The sequence below is a fragment of the Nesoenas mayeri genome (assembly GCF_963082525.1).
Source record: "Nesoenas mayeri genome assembly, chromosome: 15".
Lineage (NCBI taxonomy): Eukaryota > Metazoa > Chordata > Aves > Columbiformes > Columbidae > Nesoenas > Nesoenas mayeri.
The window spans coordinates 5,783,070-5,793,735 of NC_137559.1; the positions used below are offsets into that span (position 1 = coordinate 5,783,070).

Sequence of the window (10,666 nt, forward strand, 5' to 3'; positions counted from 1 at the left end):
TATTTAAGCACTGGAGAAGCCGGGCCCGCACCAGGCCCTGCGCCCCACAGGCGTGAAGCGTACGACTCCCTCTGCCCTCACCAAATATGGCGGCCCCACCGCAGCTCTCCCACCAAGCTGCCAGGGCGGAAGTAGTGCGGGTGGCGTCAGTGCGCTGGCCCTTTCCGGGGTCACCGCATAGGAAGTACTTAGTTTGCTCAAAAAGTGGCGGTAGCGGGGGGTTCGACGGCGGCGGGACGGGAGCGGCGGGACGGGAGCGGGGCCGGGCGGTGAGGGGAGCGGCGGGACGGGAGCGGGGCCGGGCGGTGAGGGGAGCGGCGGGACGGGAGCGGGGCCGGGCGGTGAGGGGAGCGGCGGGGAGCAGGGGCTGGGGAGGGGGGGTGGTGTATGACGGGGGAGGGAGCCCAGGGGCCGAAGGGGGACGATTTGGGGACGGTTGGAGCCGAGAGGATGGGGCGGTTGGGCCGGGACTGGGGGGGATCCGTGGGCCTTGGAGTGGGGAGGGAGCGAGTCTTGTGGCTGGGCAGGATAATGGGACTGTGGTGTGAGGAGTGGGGGTAATTGGGGTGCGGTTTTTGAGCCTGGAGAGGGAGTAGGGGCTGCGTGGGGCACCTCGAGCAAGGGGCAGCAGAATTATTGTGAACCATTGTTGTCATCATTAGATGGTTCTTTCAGAGCTGGTCCCACCAAACCCACCATAGAAATAGATTGATTTATTTATTCCCTCCTTGTTTTTTAGAGTTCTCTCAAGTCTGGATGGAACCTTCAAGGTTTTTTGAGCTGCTGGCTGCGGTGAAGATCAAACATTTCTGTCCCTAGTGTAACTCGCTCAACACAAATGAGGAGTTTGGGTCTTGGAGGAGCCCTTTGCTTCCCTTCCTGAAGAAAGGAACCTTAGAAGCGTGAACTTTGTGTCCTGTTTGCTGCCAAACTGCTCCTTTCTTTCGGAGTTCAGTAACCATGGGGCCATCAAAAGGAGAAGAGGAAGAGCAGAGCGTGATCCTGATCAGCGATGATGAAGCCGAGAACACACTGGGGAGTTCGGTTCTGGTAGTTGACCCATTGGGTGAGCACTGTGCACTTGGTGTTAATGAAGTTCTGTAAAGAACGTTTGAAGTCAAAGTGAATTATTATACAATATGTTTGAAATGTGTCTTTATGCTGCTAAGAAAACAAAGTACTTCAAAAATAAATAAAACCGGGAGGAACTGCAATTATTCCATAACTTTGGGGATTTCCTTGATGACACAATTTACCTGCATACTGTACTGAACTTTGCTGTGTGGTTTCAAAATATTACAAAGTTAGCTGAGCCTGGAATTTTCAATGTCAATTGGATCCTTTCTGATTATATTATCTCTGTTTTGATAGTGTGACAGTGTTTTGTCACAGGTCACTGTACCATTCTTATTGGTACCATATGAAATCATAAGAAAAACTTATGCATAAAGTGTTTTTATAAAGAAAATGTCAATAGGTGGTTGAATTTGTAATGAAATCATAGTTACCTTGATACTGATTTACATCACATATTCTGTTTTCTACAGAGAAGTCTGCCCTGGAAGAGGAGAAATCTGAAGAAGTTGTGGATGAGGAATGTGAACTGGTGGTGACTTTCTGTAAACAAGCAAATGTGATGCCTCATGCAAGATATGACTGTACAATACACCTGTTCGAGTATGTTCAGTGATGTGGAGTATAACATGGGGGTTTCATTTTCCACATTTAGTCCATTTTGTCAAGTAAACCCGTTGCCTTTTTACCAGCTGAAAGCAGAAGCAGAATTGGATAAGAGTATAACTTGTTTTATAAAGAACCTTCTGTTTTTCAACTTTGTAGGCGAACGGAATGTGATACCTGCTCACCCCTTGGAAAAAATGCTGATATTTGTGATCAGTGCTACTGCTATATTTGTGACAAACTCGCTGCTGAGGTAAGAAGAGATGTAATCGAAAAATGCACAACTTTGAGTAAACTAAATTACTCAGCAGTCTGTTTAAAAGAAATCATTCTTAAGCACACTAAAAGAATAAAGGATACATGAAATTTGATTATTTTAGCAGTTCCTCTCCTAAATGTTGATATCAGTCTGCTTCACAATGCTGCTAAACATGTGGTCACTGTCTGGGCTTATTTTTAGTAGTCCAGCAGTTGTTAGAGTCGACCTTCACTTGGTGTAAGCAAATGTCCCTGTGTTTGCTTTAGGCACATGGTGTGTGTCATAAAGTCAAATTACTCAGACTGCTGCTCACTGCACTAGAGAAATTCAGACATGTAGACTGTCCTAACCTGGAGTGCAGGGAATTGGGTGTGTAGGGTTGGTTTGTTTGGTTTTTTTCTTAAAACTGAAGGAAGTTTGAACTGTGAGCAAAGTTTGGGTGAACACACAAAGCCAGTGCTCCATTACTGATTTACAGTGGGTTGGGGACCAGCCCAAAGTGTCTCTGGAAGGTTTTCAGGAATTATGGTAAATTACTATGGGCTTTTTAAATTTTATTTTTAGCCATGATGTCAAGTTATTGCCATATTGGCCTATTGCTCCAACTGTCAAAATATTTCACTGTGGCTTTGCGTCGATGTAAAACACCTTTCCCTGTTTTTTCACGTTTTATGAAATAGTGCCAGAACTGGACAACCTCTTCCCTCTGCCACTGCAACGCACACAACAAAAGCAAATTCTGGAAGGACCAGCGTGACTTTGCCTTGGCTGGTGTTCTCGTGATGTTCAATTTGGAGCTCACGGATATCGACGCGGACCTTCGGCACGGTGGTAAGTGTTCTGCTGGGAGACCCGTGCCTCACCGTGGCCGCTCAGCCTGTGGCTTCATAGACAGTTTGTTCGGTCCACAGCTTTCCTTGCGAGGGCTTGGGGAGTTTTTAAAGCAGTAGGTTACTGTTGCTGCTCTCTTTCTGGGCCATACTCAGATCAGAGCCCGGTCTGCAGGTCCAGTTTGTGTGCTTTCCTGCTTTCCTCCCTCTGAAAGGAGCAACAGAGCTTTTCTGGCCAGTACAATTGGGTATAACTTGCTAAATATTTTACACAGGATTGTAAAATGGTTGTCTTCCTGTTTTTCTTTTAGTTTTGGAAGAGGGAAAAAAAAATAATTATTACACTAACGGCTTCCTATCTGTCTGCTCTCTTAGGAAGTCTTCTAATAAAATTTATCCAGGAACTTTCTGTGGAATATAATAAGTATCTGGTTGGAGAAAAAATTCCTCCCACACAGCACGAATGCGTTTGTCTCCCCAAACTGCCTGCTGGGCAGTGTGATATCTGCAGATCGCGCAACACAGAGGTTGTATACAAGTAAGTGAGAGCAGAACTCGCCTACTAGCAGTACCTGCTGGTCTATGCACGCTTGCTTTCCTTTACTCAAGTGATAAACAGAATCGTGGCACCTGATGTACCAGAAACTTAGTTGAGAGAACTTACTTGGCCAGGAAGCTATTAAATTGCTCTTGGATGTGGTTTAAACGTCCCCTTAAATACCTCTTTAAATATGTCTTAAATATGACTTTAAGTACGTCTCTTGTGCTATACTAAGACACTTGTTAATAGGCCTTGTTATTATAACCTGGGAAAGCATGAAAGTAAAGCTGATATTTTTACTAATTTGGTTTGTAGGATGGGGTTGAGCTTTTACTTGATGTTATGTGCCTGTAAAATGATTGAAGTAACGGTTGTGCAAATACCCTGTTGCTATCTTAGAAATGTTTTTCAAGGAAAAGTCAGTCAATTTGCTCTCAATCTGTAGAATGGTCATAATTGCCATTTGTTTACAAATTACGTCATTGCAGATACTTTATCTTATGGACAACTTGAACTTTCTCAGGTATTCTGGAGTTTTTGCGCTGGTAACAAGATTTTTAAATCAGGCAGAACAAGAGAGTCCCAAGGCTGCTGCTGTCATGTATTTGGGAGCAGCTAAAGAGATTGCACTCCATAAAGACCCTGCTCTGTAAGTACCAGTTCCACATCTAGGCTGTCACCTTCATTTGCTCCTCAAAAGGAGGAGACCGAGACAGTTCTGGTTTTCCATTTATTAAGGACAGCGTAAAGATCACAGCCCTGGTTGCAGCACCATGAGAGGGAAATGAGGACACCTGAGGGAGAAACGAGATTGGTTATGGGGAGGTATTTTGGGGAAAAAGATGGTTAAAAACTGGATATTAAAAGAATATAAGTGAGATTGAATCATGAGAAGGAGAGACAGAATTTGAGATGGGAACTGGGGGGGTAACAGACAGCAGGTGGTAGCAGGTGGAGTTAATTCCCCAGGAGAAGGGACAGGGGAGCTTCCCAGAGTGGAGGACGCACAAGCCGTGTTGTGTGAGGAAACTTCTGCTGAGCTGGAAGGGAGGATGTGACGTTCCTTGCGGGGGAGGTTTTAGTTGCCTCCCTCAAGTCTGGAGGCTGACCTGTCAGCTGGAGGACTGCGTGATAAATAAAGACACTTTAAATACTTCAGTTGTTCCGACTTGTGCTGTAAAACTGTGTTAATTCTAAAATGTGTCCTAAACTTTATGCACTTGTTTTATCTGTTTGGAATTTTTGTTAGCATGATAGCTCCCAATGCTTTTTAAGAAAAAAAAAAAAGTGTTTTCTTAAACAGTTGAAGATAGAGAAGAGGAAAAGGCAGGAAAATCAATCAAATGTTAATTAGTGCTTTTTTTCCTCCCCTCGTAGAAGCTGGCAGAACCTTGGTCACACGGCTTCGTTAAAGGTTGCTGTCCCTTGTCTGCTTCAAAGGTGAGACTTGTCTTATTACACGGTGAGATGGCGATGGGAGGGTTGCTGGCTGCAAACGATCTGCTTGCCTTTAAAATGCATTTCAAATCCCTTCTATTCAAAGGTATAAATGAAATAGTGAATGCTTTAGCCCTTAAAAGCCAAACAGTGAACTTGCACAGGTGTATAATCTGATGGTTCTGGCACCAAAAACTTAGTAAGCCCCAGAGTAAATAGTGTGTGTGAAAGATGAAAGCAGCAGCCATGCAGGGCTCCTCTGGGACCGAGTGCTCAGGGATGTGACACAGTGAAGTCCCCCAGAGGCTGTGGAATGAGGACATCCAGCTCACTTGGTTTAATTCCTTTCTCATTTTAGCTTTGTTTTTCACCTTTAACCCAAAATTCACTTGCAACAGAAGGTTAATGAGTTAAGAATTAACTTTTTTTCAGGAGCACTCAAAAACAATTATATATTCTCACCTCTTATTTGAAACTAATGACAGACATAACCTAAATCCTGCATTAGTTTTAATTTTAAATTACTATTCTTGAAACTTTAATTTCTTGCTTCAAAAACAGGAAAAGGGATTTTTTGGCCTCCCTCCCCCAGTTTTGAAAGACTAAACTCTTCTCTGGTGCATTATCTCCAGTTTTCAGTGAAGACAAGAGATGGTTTCACTGGCTGTGAAGCTGCCAGGAGCTCAGGTGGTTTGCTGGGCTGGCCACGTGTTTCTCGCATCTGCTCACTGGGGACCTTTGCTGTCAAACTGAAGACCACAGGAGCTTGTTTTTACCAGAGTTTAAAAATAAAAGAGCAATACCATTATTCACTACAAATCTCAAAGCATGAATTTAAGTATAGATCCAAACTGTCTGACATGTAACCAAAAAAACCCCAAATTTCCATGGAATAGTTTTCTGTACGATTAAAAAGTATGCAATGATGTAGTAGTAATTCATTGATTTTAAGAGATCTTTCTTCTTTTCAAAACGCAGGATCACAACACAACTTCAGAGGATGCTGGTGTTGTGTGACTTTCCAAAAAATTTGTATGAAAAATTTGTTAATTTCTTTCAGTCCATCTCGCTTCCATGTCACTGTTTTGGCTTCTCAAATAGGTACGTTCTTCAGGTTTTGTTTACAGAATATTTGTTTATACAGTTGCCTGATTTGAAAACAGCTATATAGAGTGATATTTTTCACTCATAGTGTTATGAGTGTTTTATAGGAAGATTTCAGTATTGGCTGCTTTGTATTTCTCCTGTCCTTACAGAAGCTATTTGATGCTATGGGCTAAGTTATTGTCCATATATACATAGATATCTTTTTTCCCCCTTAGAAGTCAGTTGTAAACCTCAAGATGTTTTATTGGTAAATCTTTGTGATACTTAAAGGAAATAAACTGTAGAGTACCAGCAAAGCACACTGAAATATGACCTTATTTTTGTACTTCCAGCTTGAATGTTGTGCCATGGGATGATATGTTACTGACAACGGTTTTAAAAGGCCAGAACATCACTGGTCAGAGAACACAGAAAGGAAGAAAAATGCGTCTGTGGGAAGCATTCCCCGTTATAGAGGCTCGAGTGAAGAAATTGGTAGACAAAGAGAAGTAAGATCAGTTTGGTTTTGCATTTTTCATTTTATGAACTCAAGTTTTACATTTTGCAGTGTACTGTTTTCCGAAAATCTGCAGGAGTCTTGTATAATGGGGAAACCTACAAAACAAAGACACATTTGAAGCTGTTTGTGCCTGTCACTTACCAACAAGGCCAGTGGCTTTTTGAAGTTTTTCAAAGCAGCATCAAGCACTTTGAACACTTCAGGGCCAGAAAAGAATGTTGAAATGGATAATTCCTTTGTTTCCGTAACCCCAGTAGCTTTTAGATATTGATGTTTAAAACAAATTCTGTTCATCAAAGGCTGACTAGTTGCAAGACAGCAAAAAAGTGTGTTCTGGTCTTTGCAAGTCTGTATTCAAAAGAAGACAGTCCACATGTAAAGGAATGTAAATGTAAAGGAAACCTCTTGTTTTATTTTACCAGAGAACAGAGATAATCCATGGATAACTTCTTGGAACTCATTTCCAACTGTCTCTTTCTGCCAGCTGTATTTCTGTGCTGTTGTGGGAAGCTCTGCTGATTTGCTTTGTTAATGGTAGTAAATATTTGATTGAGCTGTATATAGCTTTGCAATCCTTCCTCTTCTGCTTACCCTCTCTTTCTTTTCTCCTCAGCTATAAAGAAGTTGTTCGCTACCTGAGAGCTGTCAAGTGCAATGATACCAAAGGGTAAATGGCTTTTTAAAAGTTTTTTAGTTGTTTGTTTGCCTTAGGATTATGTCCAAATCTGTTTCTTGAATGTGTAATAAACTGGTGGAATGAAAAGTAGTAGGATTTTGGGAGCTGTTTGCCAAGTGAAGGTACTACAGCATTGCAACCAACTTCAGCTTTACTGGGCTTTACTAGCGGTCAAGCATAATCGCATCTATACATACATAATGTAAAACTTCCATGTTAATGAGAATCAGATATTAATTTATTCTTTCTTTCCAGGCTAGTAGACCTTCAAGATAAAATCCCATTCTACTTGTGTAAAAGCGGAGACCTCCTCGCGGCCGCACACTCGCTGTTGTTCCCGGTGGGAAACCTGGCCTGCTGTCCCGCCTGCCGGGTGGCACCGTTCCAGTTTGAGCTCTACCTGAAGATGTTCCGAACAGGCAGTGTACCCGCTGGAAAGGATATGCTGGATGCTGGGCCCTGGATTACAGTTGGCAAGTCTGATTTCTTGCTTACATATATTTAGAACCTTAATTAGCTACAACTTCTACCTTAGCATTAAATCTAGTCATATTCTGAGGGACTCTGAACCCAACTATAAATTGTCCAGACTAAATCACGGTCCATAATTCTAGGCAGGAAGAAGGTTTTTGTATTTGAGCATGGATTTGTTTAGTACACTTCACACAAAATACTTACTGAAAGGAAATGCAAAGCTCTGTTACATCACGACCTTGCCGATGGCAGTGTGTGGCTGAGCGTTATGGTACGGGTTTAATGATTTGTTTATTACCTCATGTTGTTATTTCAGCCGCTGATAACTGTGGTCACCTATCTGTGTGCTACTTGTCAAGGTGTATTCTGAAATGAATGATTTATATTGGAGATATTCAGCTGCTAGTAGAATTCTTAGAGGTATGAGATACTGATTGTGGTGTGATGCCCATAATGAGGATTTTGTCCTCTGATGGCTTAGTCTAAATTGCATTCAGTTCTTTGTAGCTTTCCAGAATAGCATTTTACAGTTGATGTTGGGTTTTCCATTCACAACCTACAAAAAAAATATTGTAAAATTGCTGTACACACTCACTTATCATTTTTTGTTAGGCTTCTGCTGAGGCATATCTGTTACTAAGTTAATATTTTGCTTGTGTTCACACTCTATAGTTTTCAGAGAATATAAGATCTGTTTTGGATTTTTATTTCTTGCAGGATCTCCTTTGAAAGATGGTGTTCTAATTAAGCAGGCACTCAAGCTCCTTTACAGCAATGTGTCACTGTACAGGAATGTGAGTCTGGTTTAAAACTCTGTTTCTGTGGCCCATCAAGTGTTTGTATATATTACACATCTAGTCTAGTTACTTCTCCAATGAAAGAATTTACTATCGAACCCTTTTCTGTCTGAATATTTCACAGCTCTGTCAACAGATTTGACTTTGTTTACGAATGTTCTGCTGTGTTTCAGCCCAAATGCTGGAGTTCCCTCGTCATGATCTTGGGCAGTAGCAGTTTGCTGGAAAAAAATGGGCACCTACATCCTCTATCCCTGAAAGAACCACCGCTGGACTTCCAAAGGGTAAGGGAAACATGCTGTGAAGCAGGAGAATCTGGTGTCTTGGGTTTAGACAAGATTTCATTTGATGTGGGCATTGGTTCCTTCTTCTAAATCCTAAGGTTAACTTGACAGTGCCTTGTCAAATACTCCTGTGGTGTTTGCACTCTGCAGGATGTTGTGATTCAGGACTCTTAAATACAACAGTAAGCAGATTAATTCTGCTTGCCGCTCAATGCCTAATGCTGATTCTGTATCTTTTAATGTTGAGGTGGATCAGATGACAAAGCGGATAGGAAAGCAGTTTAAGAAAAATGTGTTCAGATAGTCCTAAAGAATCAGTATCTGGGTATTTTCTTCACAAGAACAGAAATAACTGGTCTGCTAAGCACAGGAGATGAAAATTAAGAGGTTATGTGATGTGGTTTTGGTAGCGCCTCAACTTAATCCTTGAGTATGATGTTGAACAGTCAACTTCATCTGTAAAAGAAAACACTGAAAAATAGAAGTAAAAGCATGTTAAAGAGCCATCTGGGACACCCTTACTTACTTGTGACTCCTGACTTGTGTTGCAGGGGGTGCTTGCTGCCAGCAGCGGCCTTTTGGAGGAGCTGAAGGCAAAAATTAATGTTTCTTTACCACCTACTATTTTCTCTCCTCATGTAAGTGTGCACACGGTGATAAGGAAACTTACCTTTGTTTTATTGTGCTTGAAGATACAGCAGTATTGAAAACACTTGGATTATTTTCAAAAGCTTTTAAGAGGAAGTCTGAAGATTTGGGGAGGGAATTGGCAGAGGCTGTTCTTATCTGCTGTAGCCCGTGCTGTCAGAAGTTAAGAAAAATCTGAGGGTAGTTCTGGTCTGATGCAATCTTCAACCTAGCACAAGCCTTATTTCAGCACTGTCCAAGTTTATAAAGTGGGAGGGTTGGCAATAACTGATCCTCTTTTAACTTCTCCTGGGCTGATCTTGTGTTGGATTCAAACTGCAAACTGTCCTTTAAGACTTGGCACTGGGTTTGTCTCAAAATAGCCCAGAATTTCTCAATTTGTTTTGAACGGTGGTTTCAAATGTAGTGGAACATGTTTAAAGATGGCTTGAAATGTATTTTATATTTTATTCTTTTTTACTTATTTTGAGGAAGTTACATTTAGCGTACTCTACAAATAAGCGACTACTGGGCAAGAAGTTATTTATTTTTCACTTAATTCTGCTTCTGTGAGGGTGTGAGACTTCATGTTTCTGGGAGGATTTTGAGATCACCAGGAGAAATATGCCATTTAAATAAAAGTACCTATTTTATTCCCCCTTCTTTTGGTCTTCATGAGATACTTTGGGTGTCATGTCTGACTTCCAACCTGTTTGACTGGGATGTAGTAACTTGGTACTGATTTGACTGGGTATGATATACAAGTAGTGGGAAAGTGTCTTTTAAATATGTCTCTTTTTCTTGATATCTCTTCCTGTAGTTGCACCATGAGGCTTGTCTTATTCTTGCAGTACAAGCAATACAACAGATGCTTTTTTGTGACCTTCCATACTTGAATTCCTTCTTAGAGATAGCCCTGGCTTTTGGGGTGAGTCCTAGATATTGATTTCTGTTTTAAGAGATGAAACCAAATTAAATTTAGAACCTGTGTAGGGATTTTTAGACACATTTAACTTGGTTTTCATCCCCTTTAGCTTTGCTGACCTTTAATTTATTCTGATTTTTCTAAGAAATGTCTGGCAATTAGGTTAAATCACTGCTCTTATTTTATCTCTTCCTAGAATAACTTTTGGGCTCTGAGGCTGTTATTGGACCATCTTTCCTATGAAGAACATGTTCTCCATGGCACTGTCAACCTGATTTTGAGAGATCTAAATCGTCAGAAAGCAACAATGCTAAAACTGTGAGTAAACACTTGCTCCCTGAGGTCCATTTATGGAAACATAAGAGCAGACCTGCAGCAGTAACATTCAGCAGAGCTATAATCCTAAGCTCTAATGCTAGGAATGAATAGAAAAATTGTCTCTGAATATCTGTGTTCTGTTTTCTGTTGCGTAGGTGGCAAAACCTTGGTCCCCAGTACGTGGGTGAATTCCTTTGCCTGTTCCTGACGTG

The 10,666-nt window shown here is 41.5% G+C and overlaps 1 protein-coding gene across 1 annotated transcript; it reads left to right on the forward strand.

Moving 5' to 3' along the window:
* Window positions 1-764: 764 nt before the first annotated feature.
* On the forward strand, window positions 765-10,426 carry LOC308046223 (uncharacterized protein; the record flags this gene model as incomplete). The annotated part of the gene is made up of 17 exons (XM_080353951.1): window positions 765-1,066; window positions 1,548-1,677; window positions 1,840-1,933; window positions 2,620-2,770; window positions 3,145-3,307; window positions 3,834-3,959; window positions 4,688-4,750; window positions 5,726-5,848; window positions 6,187-6,342; window positions 6,967-7,020; window positions 7,285-7,502; window positions 8,221-8,297; window positions 8,474-8,584; window positions 9,136-9,222; window positions 10,032-10,139; window positions 10,333-10,386; window positions 10,421-10,426. Exons 1-17 carry the CDS (start codon window positions 961-963, stop codon window positions 10,424-10,426), a joined length of 1,827 nt encoding a protein of 608 aa, XP_080210077.1. The 5' UTR covers window positions 765-960.
* Between the last annotated feature and the right edge of the window lie 240 nt (window positions 10,427-10,666).